General features: G+C 31.8%; 1 protein-coding gene across 1 annotated transcript in view; it reads left to right on the top strand.

The window, feature by feature from the left end:
- LOC126890352 (laminin subunit gamma-1-like) overlaps positions 1-18,452 on the top strand; it is a 255,953-nt gene that overhangs the window by 81,874 nt on the left and 155,627 nt on the right. Inside the window, exons 3-4 of the mRNA XM_050659222.1 lie at positions 5,846-5,963; positions 12,799-12,982. Coding sequence (XP_050515179.1) covers positions 5,846-5,963; positions 12,799-12,982 — 302 coding nt within the window. The remainder of the gene's footprint in view (positions 1-5,845; positions 5,964-12,798; positions 12,983-18,452) is intronic.

Raw genomic sequence — 18,452 nt, 5'->3', positions numbered from 1 at the left:
ATATACATTTCATTAACCGATTCGAAGTACAATTATATTACGCGTCGCGGCTCAATCGTTGACTGACTGGCCTGTGCTTCTAGTCTACATTAAGTCTACATTAAGTCTACATTAGACTGGCCTGTGCTTGGATTCCTGTTCTTTATATATACTTCGGCAGCGCTCGCTCCGAACGCCGTGGATAGGAATGGTATTGTCTCGTAACGCCGAGAAGTATCGAGAAGAATTAGGCCGGGTTGTGAGGCGTCACAATTATAACGTTATTTTGAATATTATAACGTTTGATGATGTTTTTTTTATATATTAATTTTTTGTGTGTGTAAATAAAAACAAGAGTAAAAAACCGCTATACGCCGTAAAAATGAGTGGCTCACACAATATCACAGCTACAAAAGAGTTGATATGAATATTACGTGGCGCGATAATGTATTTTCATTTTGATGAAAAATAAAATTCTAGTTTTATTTTAAAAGATTTTTCCATAATATTTGCTAAATTTGAAGTTAAACGCGCCACAAAAGAGCTTCAAATGCAAATTGTGTCAAAGTTATCCTTTTGTGGCGCGTTTTACTTCAAATTTAGCAAATATTATGGAAAAATCTTTTAAAATGAAACTAGAATTTTATTTTCCATCAAAATGAAAATACATTATCGCGCCACGTAATATTCATATCAACTCTTTTGTAGCTGTAATATTGTGTGAGCCACTCATTTTTACGGCGTATAGCGGTTTTTTACTCTTGTATCATGAGTTTTTCAAAGTTATTTATAAATTAAATGTATGAAGTTGACTGCAATGTTTATCGAATACACGTTAAGCTTTATAAATAGTGTCGCATGTAGCGATATTATGCGCCACTGGCAGAACTGCCGTTCTCTGGTAATAAGTTTTTAACAGACACCATAAAAAAAACACCGCTAACTTACATTATTATGCTTAAAATTGGATTTTTCCATTTTTTTTTTAAATTTATTGGTTTTTTAACCCTAACTTTTTTATTTTTTATATTAGAAACTTTGTTAAAAATTTTTTTTGTAGGTTTTTATAAGATCTATAAGACTTAATATTAAATCCTTTTAAAATCCTCAGTCGCAAAAAATGACTTTGAAAGGGTTGGTAAAGGTGGTTTTTACATGTTATTACAAGTTCTAATTGTCTGTAGCTCACTGAATTTTTGTCGTAGAAAAAATTTTCGTAAACCAAGTTCTTAAGAATTAAACAAGCTACATTTTTATATCTAAACATTTTTTCGCATCTCTGATGCTAATCTTTCTATTCTGAAGAAAAGGGCATGTTTTAATAAACTACAAAAATTCGTTATTCGCTTTTAACTCCAGTTTTTTAAAAACTAATTGTTTTAAGCCGGTCAAACTTCTGTAATCTATTAAAAATACATAAATAAAAAATACGGAATAAGGTCGATGACTAATTTTAATTAGGGTGGTAATTAGGGGGTTGTTTCCGATAACTTTTTACTGAAAAAATAGGGACTGACATTCTTTTCATTATAAGTCACTTAATTTTTAAGCTACAGACTTTATTTTTTATTTTTGAAGATAGATCTTTTTAAACATTTAAAATTAGTTTCTATAAGTTATCCTCGAAAAATGCCTAGTTTTTCCGTCTTTTGACTTTGAAACTATAAAAGCTAACATTTAATAAAGTACAGCTCGATTACTATTGGTCTTAAAGAAAATTAAAAAAAAACACTTTGTTTCTTTTTTAAAAGGTACATATTCGTTAAGTAAAGTTGTTTTGATAAAACAAAAACTTTTTGAGTTATTAGCAGAAAACTGATTAATACTTTTTGGATATACATAAAACACTTTCGATAATCAATAAATCGAACACTATTAATTTTATCAAAAAAATGTATAAAACATTTTTTTGCTTACAATTAATGTTTTTACCAACATTTGCGGTCAAAATATAATAAAAAATTTCCACCCCCGAGATGGGGTGGCAACCACCCCATGGTAAAAGCGTCTTTCGGCATCATATAGATGTTGATTCTTGGATTATCCACTACTTATTGTTAAATTTTCAAGCAAATTGATCCATTCTGTAAAAATTGCGAAGTGAAAAGTTTCAGTTCCTGAACTAATTATACATTTGGAGCTCTATAGCTTCTGAACGGCTTAACTGATTTTGATCAATAAACATGAGTTTGAAACGTATTTACAAGTAGTATCTGATGCTTTCAAGATCAAGTATGATAACTGAACGTATTACACGAATTATTGAGCTTGAAAAACCGTTTTTCCCATAAGAAATAGATTTGATCATACTTATTAAGCCTATAACTTAAAAATTCGAATGTTCCCAGATATAAGGTATACACCCTTAGACGCGACTAGAAACCTCCTACAAACGCTCAGTTATTGGCGCAATTCGTAGGTTGAAATTTTGAGTAATTGTCGAAAAACCAAAATTTTCAAAGTTTAATTTTTCAGTTTTTCGGCTATGGTGAGCAGTGTATATATCTCAGCTTGATAGCTTAGGCACCATTTAAAAGTTTAACTCAACCCTATTGATTTGGTGTATTTGCGGTTTTCCTATCTCTCCTTGAACCTAAGATATTTACGCCTAAAAAATATGCTATTTTGTATCTCCCTAGCCCTCTAGCTGGCTTGCAAGTAGTCAGAAGTCAAAAATTACACCGGTTCTGAATTGGCCCTCCCACCCTCCTGAAACACAGAAAAAAATTCAGATCGCTGTAACTTTTCCACACACATACATACATACATACATACATACATACATACATACATACATACATACAAACATATCCACAAACATTTTCCCCTTTTTAAATAAAAATTGAGTCATGCTTCTGAGCTCGGTAACTTTTGAATGGTTTAACCGATTTTCAAATTAGACATCCGTTGGAAAGGTAATGGGTGAGTCTTTTCCTAAACTTTAAGATGGGATTTGGTCCAATTTTCAATTCAGTCAGATTTAGAAAATGAAAATTTCGTGTATATATATATATATATATATATTGTTGTAATCTTATTTATTTATATGTGATGATATTCTTATATGTAATTTAATTTAATTAATGCATTAATGATAATCTAATTAATCAACCAGATCACATATCAATATGTTTTCAATCTCAGGGCGAATTATAAAATTACTTACTTACTTTCGTGACTTCTAAGTATTTCTCAGTGGTTCCTAATCGGGATAGGAAAAAAATAAAATAATACACACATATGGATTGCAATTATAAATCAAATTTTTGTTTATTTTATATAAATGGCAATTACTGCTTAATATTTGTTAGATCTTATATTTATTTAATACAAACATTTTAAAAATGGGAATCTTATTTCCTTTTGGTTTCCAATTTAAATTTTTATTAATAATGAAAACTATTAGGATTTATTAGCAACAAATTGATTTAAGTTTGATGAAAATCTTCTGATATTAGCGATTATGTTCTTCAATTTTTTAATGTGGTATTTAATACAAAAAAACCATACATTCATGTCCTGACAAATGAGACTGACCTTTATCTGGTGAACTGCGAATGTCCTCACACAAAACCCGTTTCCTCCTACCCTTGGTTGCGATGAAAAACTCGTCCTGGCCTCCAGTAATGTTCTCCTTTGAAAACTACCTCGTATCGCTCTCGTTTCTGCTTTTCTCGTGATGCTGTGTTCTACCTTTTTCGAACCACTTCAATCAGCTACCGGGACACTCTTTGCTCAAGGAGATTCTTTTCTCTCGACTCGGCCTACCTCTCGTTCCGATGGGTACTCAACACTCACGGAACTATATCGGCTTTTTCACTCTTCGTACACTACCGTCTACCACTGGACTTCACCTTTCGACCGCTCAAAACATTCTGATCTCTCATCCTTATTCATTTTCCTACTTTCTAAATATCCCTTCCAGATTCAAAAATCAACATTCCACCACAAACTTTAATTCGCCGTATTCCTCAATACCAACTTTTAATCTTTCTAAATATGTTTAATGGATTTCAAGAAAAAATAATCATTTCCCAATTTAAACTTACTTTCTACTTTCTACAAAACTTAATGACCTATTATCTATTTCACTGAGTCTTATTTAGCGTAGGCTAATGATCGAATCTTCCGGGAACACTATAATGGTCCGCGTCACTCAAACTTGTTTGTCTTAGGCGCATTGTTACCGAGTTTCGTCCGCTTCTTCGAATCACTTTCATAAACACTAAATATAATAATTTGTTGTATACAGGTTGTTCTAAATTTACATGCCCGTGGTTGAGAAAATTGCAGATCTTTTGTATTAATTTGAATTTTGCTTATAATTATAAAGTTCTAATTCTCATATCAAATAGTAATATAACAATATATATATAGTGTCGCTTGTAGGGGTATTGTTGTTGGGGTTGTGCGCCACTGACGAGAACTGCCGTTCTCTGTTAATAAAAGTTGTCTTAATCATTTTTTTCATTGTTTATTAGTTAATTTTATAAAATAATTTATTCGTTTTTAAAGTTTTTAGATTTATTATACTTTGTATCAAAAAAACTGGTTTAAACCAAATAAACCTGGTTTAAAAAACCAGGTTTTTTGGTTTTTTCGAAATAACCTTGGTTTTTGCCAACCCTGCTCTATCATAAAATTATTTGATAATTCCTTTTTTGATGTTTCTGTTGCGGTTTGAGTGGTAATTTAAATATCTGTTCGCATAGCCGTAACCAGGATGACCCTATTAAGGGGTGGGTTACAACTACTGGAAGGTCTCTAGCGCGTATGGTGTTAAGCGTATAGAGCTCAAGGTACATCCCAATGGGGGGGGGGGGGTTATAACCCCCAAACCCCCCCCCCTGGTTACGCCTATGTCTGTCTGTGTGAGTTGGTTTTTTTTCGGTGCTTCTGGTCCGTGAGGCTAGATGGAGAACACGTCATCTTCATACATAAAGTTTTCAGTAAATATAAAAAGTTTTATTTTATTATCTTTACACTAATAAAATTAAAATTAAGGTAGCGAAAAACAGATTTTGTTTTGAGGTATAATAGTAGACGAAAGACTTCTGAACTCCACATTCTGGGAAAGGCCCGATGGCAAAAGGTCAGTTGGTCGCCCAAGAAAGAGATAGAAGAACGCAGTAGCCAGTGATCTAGTCAAAATGGGAGTACAGCAATGGGAAATAGTTGCTTAGGACCGACAACAATGGATGAAAATAGTAAACGCGGCCAAGACTTACATAGAGTTGTAGAGCCAAATGGTGATGATGATGATGATGATGATGGTATAGTAGTAGTAGTACAATAAAAAAAAACAAGTTTTGACCCTTTTTTAGAGGCGAGGCAAATACCAGTTTATCTGTTTAAATTAGTTCCCGGCAGCAGTCGCGCTCACTTCTGTCACGTAAGCAGTCACGCCATTAGATTACATCTAACAATACGAATTTAAAACAAATTTCTATTTTATCATATTTTTATAAACTTGTTATGTTAAAAATATAAATTTTAAAGCTAATTGGATCTCACCAAAGGCATAAATTCCACAACAACAAAATTTAAAAATAAAAAACATTAAAAAAAATACCTATGTATGCATTACTACAACCTTCCTCACGGCACTTACGAGTGGAAAGATATGTTGAAAAATTTTTCATCAAGTTATCACGGAAAAGGATAACATGTTAGATTTTTTCTAACGGCGCGACTGCTCCCGGGTTAAATATTAAATAAATTGATGAATTAGCCCGTAGGTACATAATAATAAAAAATATAAATTAAGTGTTTTTATTTAAGTAAAGATAAGTTTCTAAAAATATAAATCAGTAATATAAACGTAGCAATACCTTAAAAATACTTTTAAAGCTATTTTTATTTTTAGGAAAAGCCTTTGATATTACCTACGTCAGGTTAATTTTTATTTCACCAAGACCAGAGAGCTTTTATATTTCTAAAAAGTTAACAAGTGAAGGACCATGGATTCCATTTCAATATTACAGGTAATGTTTGAAATTTTAATGACATTTAAATGCCAATACAATATGTAGTTTTAGAATCGCAGATTAAAACACATCGTTGACAAACATACTGTGATGTAATTGTCTTTTTTACGCGATTGACTCTACTATTTTATTTATTTATATCTTTAGGCACTAAGTTTAATTTAAATAAAGGAAGACTTACTTATATTATTTTATTTACATCACTTATTTATTTTAATAATTACAAATAACACCAACTAACACATCTAATTTATTTACAAACTCAAATTTATGATTTAATTAACTAAACATAATAATTCCGATAACTAATAAATACATTTCATATCTTCGATTCGAATACAATAAATTACGCGACGCGCTTCGATGAATGAATGACTGGCCTGTGCTCGAATCTCGGTTCAATATATACTTCGGCAGCGGTCGTCTCCGAACGCCGTGGATAGGAATGGTATTGTCTCGTAACGCCGAGAAGCTTCGGGAAGAAATAGGCCAATTCGTGAGCGGACTAAATAGTGTCACAATACAGTGAGCACGTAAAGGTTGGAATAAATTCATTTTCTCAAGAATGGACGATTTTGGAAAAAAAATCCTGAAACAGGTCAATTTTTATTTTTAAGTTACGACTTTTTGGCATATATATCATACTAGTGACGTCACCCATCTGGGCGTGATGACGTAATCGATGATTTTTTTAAACGAGAAAGGGGTCGTGTGATATTTATAAGGTAATTTAATTCTCTATTCAGTAAAATAAACATTAACATAATTATTTATACAGGGTGTCCAAAAACAAATTTTTTAATTAATTTTATTGACATAAAAAGAAGAATGTGTGTAATTTATTTAATTCAAAATCCATTATACTGCTATCCGAAAACAGGAAAAAAATGTTGATTTGACAAATAAATATTGCTTTTTGCTTAAATTCAATATTAAAGCAGCCACCCATCTGCCTCTTGACAGTTTGAACATTTAATGTAAGCGAAATGCAATGATTATTTTCCAAATAAACATTTTTTTCTGTTTCTGAGAGCAGTAAAATGTATTTTGAATTAAATAAATTACATACATTCTTCTTTTTATGTTAATAAATTTAATTCAAAAAAAATTTTAATTTAGACATCCTGTATAAACAATTATGTTAATGTTTATATTACCGAATAGAGAATTGAATTACCTTTCAAATAAGCTATCACACGACCCCTATTCTCATTTAAAAAAATCATCGATGACGTCATCACGCCCAGATGGGTGACGTCTCTAGTATGATATATATGCCAAAAAGTCGTAATTTAAAAATAAAAATTTACCTGTTTCGGGATTTTTTTCCAAAATCGTCCATTCTTGAGAAAATGAATTTATTCCAACCTTTACGTGCTCACTGTATATTTACCTAAAACATGTAAAATACAGTGCTCAACAATTAATAAGGATCATCTTAAAAAATGGTCATTTTTAATGTCTCGAATTTCGTAAACCTGTTGTCGGATTTAAGTGATTCTTTAACATGGTATAGCCTTATTCTTTAACAATGTCGCTGTAATAATATCGTTGCTAGACAGGTAAATTGTATACCGGGTGTACCAATCAAACTGTGATTTTTCTCAAAATTCACCACACCCTGTGGAATATTATAATAGTATTTATAAAATACTGAAATTAAAACCCAACTGCAGCCTCATGTTTTCTTAACAATCTGTTTTTTGATTAATTCGCTTATGTTGGATAATAAAAAAAAAGTTAGGTACTTTAACAGCTAGCCTTGTTTTTCGTCAATACAGGGTGTTTTTAAATAAGTATGGTATACTTTTAAGGGGTAGTTCTGCATAAAAAATAATGACTGTTTCTTTATAAACTTATGTCCGCAAATTCTTCGTTTCCGAAATAGGGGGTGTTGAAATTTTTCTACAAACTGACGATTTATTTATTGCTCTTAAACCGGTTGAGATATGCAAATGAAATTTGGTGGGTTTTAAGAAGTAGGTAGTTATTGCGCATTTTTTAATATACAATTAGGAATTTAATATTCACCATTTAATGGTGAACATAAAATTCTTAATTGTATGTCAAAAAATTCACAATAACTACCTCTTAAAACCCACCAAATATCATTTGCATATCTCAACCTGTTTAAGAGCAATCAATAAATACGTTTATAAAGCAAACTGTTATTATTTTTTCATGCAGAATTACCCTTTAAAAGTTTGCCATACTTATGTAAAACACCCTGTATTGATAAAAAACAAGGCTAGTTGTTAAAGTTCCTAACTTTTTTATTATCCAACATAAGCGAATGAATCAAAAAACAGATTGTTAAGGCCATAGGTACATAATTCGCAAATATTTTACGGCTATCCCTACTTTTTCTGTCTTTACACGGCAAATTACGTGTCCTAAAATTCTCACTGGTATGGATATGTAAACTTTATGACAATGTCATCATTAACTTTAAAGAGATGGCTTGGAATGTTCTTGGATAACTGTTATATGTATAATTGCAAATTAGTAATTCAGTTAATAAATATGATAATTTTTTCACTAACTATGTATTCAGTGATTGTAATAATTTATATGTACAATAAAAACTAATACTTAATCGAGAAAAGAGGAAAAGTGTTAAAGTGATTTTTTAATAATATATTGTTACTATGGAACGCGTACAATTTTGAACCTCTTTAACAACAAAATACTTGGATCACTGAATATATCCTGGTGTATTCTCTGCTTGGGATCTTCCACAAATAATAAACAATAGATAATTTTTATTAATTTCACGTCTTAAATCAATTATTTATCAAATACACTATCGATATTATTTAATAAACAACTCAAAATATTGCCGAAGCCGTGTCAAATATCTAAAATTGTCACTGTATGACTGACAGTATGCTGACAATATTCTATGTATTCGACTGAGTGCGTTGTATGACAAAGATAGATTTGGAAAATATTATCATGGGCATTAGGTTCATTTTTTTTCCGAATCCTGAAAAAACCAATAAATATTTTTGAAAAATCTAAACGCAGAATGAAAGACTAAGTTATTACCGAGGGCCGAAAGTCCCTTAGAATAAATAAAAAGTCTCTTTTGAATGAGATATTTGAAATTAAAAATGACACTACATTTTCTCTTAGTTTTTCACCCCTGTAACTTATTAAAATAAACATTATAGAAGTTTTCAGGGACTTTCGGTCCTCGGTAAGAACGTAATCTTTCATTCTGCGTTTAAATTTTTCAAAAATATTTATTAGATTTCTCAGGATTGGAAAAAACTGATTCCCCATTTGAATAGCATTGCAGCCGAAAATACGTACCCATCCCCTTAAGAAAACATTAGGCTACAGTTGGGTTTTAATTTCCGTATTTTCTAAATGCTAGAATATTCCACTGAATAGTGTGGAGAATTTTGGCTGTGGTGAATTTTGAGAAAAAATCACAGTTTGATTGGTATACCCGGTATACATTTTACCTGTCTAGCAACAATATTATTACAGCGATATTGTAAAAAAATAATAAGAATAAGAAAGGCTATAATATGTTAAATAAATCACTTAAATCGGACAACAGGTTTAGGAAACAAGCTAGATAGTGTGATAATTCGATATTTATACTCCATCACTTGTTCTATTATCTGACCCTCCAGCTCCAATTTACTTATTGAATTTGATGTTATAACCATGCATTTGTCTTAACATGTTAAATTAACATGTTAAATTTTCTGGCGGTTACATTAAATTGGTGCAGCTTGGAAATCATCTTCACTCTAAAATATTAGTACTTATTGCATCGTCTGCAGAGCAGATTAATTTTAAATTTGTTTTCTCCCATTTGGTATCCTTTTTTAGTTCTTACCTTTTTATGATTTCATCTATGATCGGGTTGAACAATAAAGAACTTAAGGAATCCCCCCTGTCTTATGCCATTGCCAGCTTCAATTGGGTCAGTTAGTTCATCTTCTAATTTTACTTTTATTGTGTTGTTCTGGTACCAAAAGGAATACAAAAGCCAAACTATTTATAGTCGGCGAGAGTCTACATAGTTTTGGACGTTGCCCCCTTACCGTTGTGAATTCAATCCCATTGACATATTTGGGGAATATACAAAACTTACTACGATAACATATATTGGACCTAGCGGTTCTAATGATACAGCAGTTTTGGAAACAAGGCAAGAAGCATTGAATACTGCTACTCCTGCAATTTGGAAGAAAAGTGTGCGGAAATGTGCAAAGTTAATAGAAGAATCTTCTTCTTCACGTGCTACTCCTAGCGGAGATTGGAAATCCTCATGGCCACAGCGACTTTGTTAGCAGCGCGTCTAAAAAGTTCAATCGAACTACACCCGAACCATTCACGTAGATTTCGAAAATTTCGAATAGAAGAATAAAAAAAAATAATAGGAGAATGGTGAATGCGTGAAAATCGCATCGTACAATTAACTCAGTCATTATTTATGTTCCGTGGTGTGGTTGGATGCGTGTGTGATCTTATTGTCCACGGAAACGATTAAATAAAATTAAAATAAATGTAAAAACAACAAACTGTCTGTCAATAATATATTTATTTTAATCGATAAAAAGAACGTGAAAATGTCTCGAAAGAGGGTTTGTTATTCTAGCGAGGGTGTGACTCCTGTGACCTCACAGGGTGCCTGCTGTGACTCTGCTGAACTACAAACATCAGTTTGTCATTATGTGGTTTTAAGAACCGTCTTCGAATGCATTTAAAAAGTGATTTATTGACATAAGGTCTGATAAGGTAATTTATTAAATGTGGAATTTTTGTTTCCCATACATAAACTGAACAGGCCATTAACATCTGGTTTCGTATAGATATTATGAGCCGAAATAATGTGAATTTTAAATGGGTGGTATTGTTTCATTTTGAAAAAGTTTTTAAAAATTAAAAATTAAAATTAGCAAAATAGTAATTGAAGCGTGTCGCCACATTTATAATCCAGATATTGACTACAGTGATTATGAGTAGGTACGGATATAATTCTTGATTAGGTACACTGTAAGGCAATACCACTACAGTTTAGAAACAATAGAATTTGTAATTTTATTCTGTTTTTGCACTATTGCATATTTCTCTAAATGAATGTAAAATACATTATCAGTTAAAACAGTTTGACTTCTCTTCGACAGTGTTTCAAATATGTATTTGGAATTTGCTATTAACTTTCTCAGCAAAGTCAAAGCTTTTGATCAGGGGCGTCATTTGAAATTTTAATTGGGGGGGGGGCAAGCCTTATACAGGGTGTAACAAAAATACAGGTCATAAATTAAATCACATATTCTGGGACCAAAAATGGATCGATTGAACCTCCAAATGTGCACATAAAAAAAGTTGTAGCCCTTTGAAGTTACAAAATGAAAATCGATTTTTTCCTATATATCGAATACTATTAGAGGTTTTTTATTGAAAATGGACATGTAGCATTTTTATGGCAGAAACTTAAAAAAAAATATAGTGAAATTTGTGTACCCCATAAAAATTTTATGTGGGTTTTGTTCCCCCTTAAACCTCCCAAACTTGTGTGTACGTTCCAATTCAATTATGATTGTGGTACTATTAGTTACACACATTATTTTTAAAACTTTTTTGCCTCTTAGTATTTTTTCGAAAACCAGTTTTTATCGAGATAGTTTGAATATTTGTCAAATCTACCACATATTTGTTGATGGTTAAGTACGATTATAGAGACCTGGTAATAATATGAAAATTTATTTATAATTTACATTTTTAAGTATCTTCTAAAAAAAGAAGCCACATTTCGATAAAATGTACCTTATCGAAAAAATACTAAGAGGCAAAAAAGTTTTACAAACACTGTCTTTAAATAATGGTGCCGTAATAATAGTGTAAGTGGAACGTACACAAACATTTGGGGGGTTTAAAGGAACAAAATCACCATAAAATTTTTATGTAAACATATTAAAAAGAAGCCGCATCTCGATAAAAACTGGCTCATCGAAAAAATAATAAGAGGCAAAAAAGTTTTAAAAACATTGTGTTTAACTAATGGTACCACAATAATAATTAAATTGGAACGTACACACAAGTTTGGGGGGGTTTAAGGGAACAAAACCCCCATAAAATTTTTATGTGGTACACAAATTTCACTATAATTTTTTTTAAAGGTGTTCCTGCCATAAGAATGCTACATGTCCTTTTTCAATAAAAAACCTCGAATAGTTTTCGATATATTGGAAAAAATCGATTTTCATTTTGTAACTTCAAAGAGCTATAACTTTTTGTATGTGCACATTTGGACTAAGGTAAGTTAGGTTCAATCGATTTATTTTTGGTCCCAAAATATCTAAATTTCAGTCATTTTCAAGGTTAGGGGGCAAATGCCCCCCCCCCTGACCCTATCAAATGACGCCCTCTCTCTAATCCAAAATAGTCGCAAATTCGTGAAATATACTATAACACATTAAAATATTTACTGTAAAATAATAATAAATCCCATAGAACTATCCAAAGTCTTGCACAAAACATAACTCCTTCGCCTCCTCTACACATCGGCAGACGCGTCTGCGGATGCATCTGCCGATGTATCATCACGCGCTGACCACACATCTGCAGGTACACATCTGTAAATCGTTCAGTCTTTGTTAATTCTGGGGCGACGCAATATCTACTTTGAATTTACTGCGAAAAAGAGGTCCGAGGCCAGACAACAGACGATCAAATTACCCCATCTACACATCTGCGGATGCATACGCAGATGCCGTCCGCGGACACGTCTGCCGATGTGTAGAGGAGGCATAATCCTATTATTAGCGTCAAATCTTCAAATAAAGGCGGTTTTGTATTCGTTTTTTAGTGCCACTTGTCGAGGTACCTACGGCTTACCTGACATGACTCACACGAAGAAAGGTGAAGAGACGAGGGCCCTTTGTACCTCCGAATATTCCGACATCTCCCCACTTAAAGACGGCAATGTTGCCTTTGGAACACTGGAAGGTCGACCTTCCGCTTATAATTTCGATTCCAGTCCCGAACTGCAGGTAAGACAATATTTAAATAATTGTATTTTTTTCACATAATTAAAAAAATCTGCACAAATACGAGAAGCTGCAATAATATAAAATAGGTTATCTGATATTATCAATATTATAATGTAGTAAAGGATCCGATATAAGGCCGACCTGCACCAATCTGTTTAATGGATAAAAATTATTTGATATGCAAAAAAAGTATGTTAAAAATTATAAAAAACAAGAGGTGCCTGATATAATTTTGTCCTGACTATAATATTAATATTAATTTAATAAATAAAAAATAACTTTTAGCCCGATTTAATAAATATTTTAATTTAATAATTTAATTTAATTTAATAAATAAATAGCCCGATCAGGGAACACAAAATTTTACGAAAACCTTCAAAAAAATAAAGGAAGGATGAAAATTTGGAAATAGGTAGTTGAAATTGTCTATTATTATATAAGAAAAAGTTTACAATTCTACATCCCCTCCATTTTACAAAAATTGGGAAATACGGGGTGAAAAATATTTTCTCGGGGGTGAAAAAATATACGTTCAAAATAAGTCCGAAATTGTATAAAATGACGAATTCTAAGTAACTTTTGTTCTAAAGAGTTTTTTCACAAAGTTAATACTTTTCGAGTTATTTGTGAGTGAATATGTTCATTTTTAACAAAAAAAAAACATGTTTTTGGACGGTTTTTCGCAGATAACGCAAAAAGTAAGTATTTAAGCGAAAAAAATATTTTTAGCAAACATATAGCCTATAAAAAATTGAAAAAAAAATGATGTATGCTTGAGGTCTGTAGACCCAGTAGACGCAGACTTGTAGTTAATGAAAAGTAGGTTCTTCTTCGTCAAATTGCAAATCGAATATGTATTTCAATTTGAAATAACCCAAAAACGGAGCTCTTTTCGGGGAAAATTCATTAAAACTTTTTTAAAGTGTTTAAAAAAAGGTTTATTTTTGTTTTTAAAAAAAACTTCTAACGTTAAAAGTAAGTGAGTTACGCTCAAAATATTGCTGTTTTTTTTTATTTTTTGCTAAAAAAGCGAAAATTACCCCCTAATTAGCTTCTTAAATAAAATTAATCGTTACCGCTTCACAAGTTACTTTATTGTTTAAGTTTTATTGGTTCAAAGTGCTCATTTTTGAAAAAAAATGGGTTTGAAAAAAAAAACTTAAAAATTATTACTAATACCAAAAATCTCAAGGAGTAATAACATGTTCGTTTTGCTTTTTTGAATATTTTTGATTTTTTGTTTTCTTGTTAGACAAAAATAGCTTGTTCAAGCCATTTTACCTACAGCTTTTTCCAAAATAAGCACTTTGAACCGATAAAACTTACAAATCATATAAATAATACATAAGCAAAGTAACTTGTCAAGTGGTAATGTTAAAATTTATTTGTGATGCTAATTAAGGGGCGATTTTCGCGATTTTTTTTTTACCAAAAAATAAAACAAACCAACAATATTTTGAGCGTAACGCACTTACTTTTAATGTTAGAAGTTTTTTTAAAAAACAAAAATAAACCTTTTTTTTACACACTTTAAAAAAAGTTAAAATGAATTTTCCCCGAAAAGTGCTCCGTTTTTGGGTTATTTCACATTGAAATATTCGATTTGGAATTTGACGAAGAAGAACCTACTTTTCATTAGCTACAACTCTGCTTCTACTGGGTCTACAGACCTCATGCATACACCATTTTTCTTCAATTTTTTATAAGCTATATCTTTTTCAAACATATTTTTTTCGCTGAAATACTTACTTTTTGAGTTATCTCCGAAAAACCGTCCAAAAACATGTTTTTTTTTTGTTAAAAATGAACATATTCACTCGCAAATAACTCGAAAAGTATTGACTTAGCGAAAAAACTCTATAGAACAAAAGTTTTTTAAAATCAGTCATTTTATCTAATTCCGGTCTTATTTTGAATGTATATTTTTCACCTTCGAAAGGGGGTATTCCCCTCCATTTTTGTAAAATGGAGGGAATATAGAATTGTAAACTTTTTCTTATATAATAATAGACAATTTCAACTACCTATTTCCAAATTTTCATTCTTCCATTATTTTTTTTGGGGTCAGATTGTTCTTTGATCGGGCTAAACCCAAAACTGCATATCTGTGCTCTTCCTGCCACACGAGAAAAAACCCTGTACATTCTGCTCAATTACATATTCAAGAGCTCAGCAAGAATAGCCAAACGCATAAAAAGAAAGGAATACCACCAGCTTTCAGAACAAACAACAACTTAAGAACAATACATTAAGAACAATAAGAGACTAAATAAACAGCATTTACAGAGGGGTGTATACAAACTGACATTTGGTAACGGCTCAAAAACTTAAATCGGTCAAACTGGCAGAACCTTTATCAAATGTATAGCAGAGCACAAAGAGCTTTCAAAAATACAAAAAAAAAAACAGATTCTACGTAGGCACTTCACCGTCTTGATCATAATCATTCCTTTAAGTGAACAGTTTCAAATTCTCAATATTCAAAATAAAGACTTTAAGCTGTCTTTATTAGAATCTGTAGAACTGATTACATTAAAAAATACAGATATAATTTTGAATGGCAACTTGAGACAAACAAATTCCCAGTCTCCAACCTATTCAGTTACAGACTTTAAAGTGCAGACACACAGCAAAATATATCACTTGAGAAAGGCACTCTGCCGAAACAGCTGTTGTGAGATTAATTTGTAAGAATTTTGTGGAAGTATTGAAAACAAATGCGTACATGTGGGTACGATTCCAAGAGACTGGAAGAATGCAGTGATAGTCTTGGTACGCAAAATAGGTGATATCTATTACTCTATTCTGGTTCGGACATGTTAAAAGAATGCTGGAGTACAGATGGCCTAGAAGAGTACTGGAATGGATCCCTCCTGAAAGAAGAAAGAGAGGACGACCACGGAGAAGTTGGCGCAACGATATTGATGAAGCAATGGCGGCAATAGACTTAGAAGAGGCAACTGCATATGACAGAAAAAGATGGAAGAAGCGGCGACAGCCGTAATCAATCCTTTATATATATAACGAAGAGACTAACACCTACACTTGATTTCTATCAATCCAAAGAACAGGCACGCTTCAGGATAGGATATAGCACAAATGACCATTTGCATACCATAAAGATATTAATGCAAATGCATCGAGTACAACATACCACTGGTTATAGTATTTGTCGATTAAGAGAAGGCTTTTGATTCTGTACAGTGACGTGCTGGAACTTTTCAAGCGGCCCGGTGATTTTATAGAAAAGCTTCTCTGGTAAAAGCTCCCGAAGCTTCCCTTCCTCATGTTACCTTCTATAATCAGGATGTTTTATTTTGTTATTTATAAAATCAAAAAAACAAAAATATAAATTATTTTTAAATCAAACATAAAACTTTGGATTCATTGATTTTTTATAATTTGCTATATTTTTTATTTAACAATAAGCAATCTTACAAATAATAAATGATATCGGAGGTGAAGTTTTCACGATATCAACAAAATTGTCTTTTGTTAGTTCATGTTCATTATCACTTAGATTAATAATATCATCCTTCATATTTTCTGTGACTGAATATATTCATTATTAAATCGATGTTCTATAATTTCAGTATTTTGCCAAATCCTATTTTTTAATAAAATTTATTATCAGAATTTATTTATTGTTTAATAATAATTATTAAATATTATAATATTATTAATATCGTTTATCAGCAGAATCCACAAGTTTTTATCTAATTGCAGTCGCAGATATGGTAGGATAAAAATTTCTTTATTTTTCAGTAAATGGTTTAAATGTCGTTAAAGGTACTTTATGTATAGACCTAGACCTGAGTCTGTCGGCATTGCTTGTTTTCGAAGTATTTATAATAAAGTTGTTTCACATTTAGTTTTATAACCATATGGGTTCGAAGAACGTGAAATCATTGAAAAACATGGGCAAGGTGTACGAGTAACTATTGAGGTGTTTTTTTGGGACTGAAACGGAACAATGACATTTCAGTTAATTTCAGTGGGGAAAATTGCTTTGACATACGAGCAAGGTTGCGGAACGAATTACCCTCGTATGTCGAGGTACCACTGTATACCATTTTTCATTGTATCAAAGTTTCTAGGATTAGAGTGCTTATATCATCATAAAACGATTTGTCTTGATCAAATTGTTTTTCGATACTTCCAATAATTCGGTCAAAAATGTGCAAGACGTTTTTCCGTTTTTTATTCTGCAGAATTCATACATGTTTGAAGGAAATTGGAAAACCATAAATATACATACTTGTATGTATGAAAATAAAGATTATCTGTAGTAATCTATTTATGTATAGAGTCTTATTCATTTATTTACATTAACTACATACTACTTGACACCGTTCACATGCCAACGCGCGTTTTAATGATTTAAAACGCGGGTTAGCATGTGAACACCATCCGTATTAGTAATCGTGTGTTATTAAAACGCGCGTTAAGCGCCTATATTATTAACAAAATTAACATTCGATTATAAATTTAAAAAAATATTTCTTTTGTTACGTCTAAATTTTTTTGTGAAAAATCCTATTTGACCGGCCTCAAGAGGCCGCGGCCTCTCGGTGATTGCACCGATTCATTTATATGGCCAGCACGCCACTGATTCTGTAGAGTTTAAAACAGTACTGGAAGCAGTAAAGGAATGCTGAATAGATTACAGGTACATGTCACTAATCAAAAACATATGAAAACGCTAGGTATATCAAGTATACAACTACACGAAGATAATAAGAAGATAATATTTTACCAAAATTGTTCACGGCAGCTCTACTAGAATCAATTTTTAAGAACATTCAATGGCAAGATATGGGTATCAATATAGATGGAGAAATAAAATCATTTAAGGTTTGCAGATGATGTGTTAATCGCACACAACTCACAAGATACAGTTTCATGATACATTCGCTTAAAACTCTGTCTGAGAGAGCAGGATTAAAAGTGAACTTTGAGAAAACTAAACTTATGACAAATCACGTACTGAGTGGCAATATATCTATTGACAATTATTAATATAACAAACAAACACTTACAAATATGTGGGACACGAGATCAAAATAAGTAGAGACAAACACATGAAATACATAGGCGAATAGGCCTGACATGGGCAGAATTTGGCAAATTAAGCCATATTCAAAGCCAATTTGTCTCAAGCGAAAGGTTTATAACCAATGTGTTTTGACCGTACAAACTTATGGAGCAGAGACTTTAACACAGGCAAAAATCCGCGAATAAACTCGGAGTTACACAACGAGCCATGGAACGTGCAATGCTAAAGTGAGCCTTTGAGACCTCATAACAAAGCTACAAATCAGGCAAAGATCAGGAGTTCAAGACGTCATCGAAAGAATCACGACGCTTAAATGAAACTGGGCAGGGCACTTAGCTAGAACACAAGATGAACGGTGAACAAGACGAATCATGAAATGGAGGCCCAGAAACTAGGCCGACCACCGATTAGATG

The sequence above is a fragment of the Diabrotica virgifera genome, chromosome 8, assembly GCF_917563875.1.
Source record: "Diabrotica virgifera virgifera chromosome 8, PGI_DIABVI_V3a".
Taxonomy (NCBI): Eukaryota; Metazoa; Arthropoda; class Insecta; order Coleoptera; family Chrysomelidae; genus Diabrotica; species Diabrotica virgifera.
Note: the sequence above shows the minus strand (reverse complement) of the source record. Positions and strands in the feature narration are given on the sequence as shown.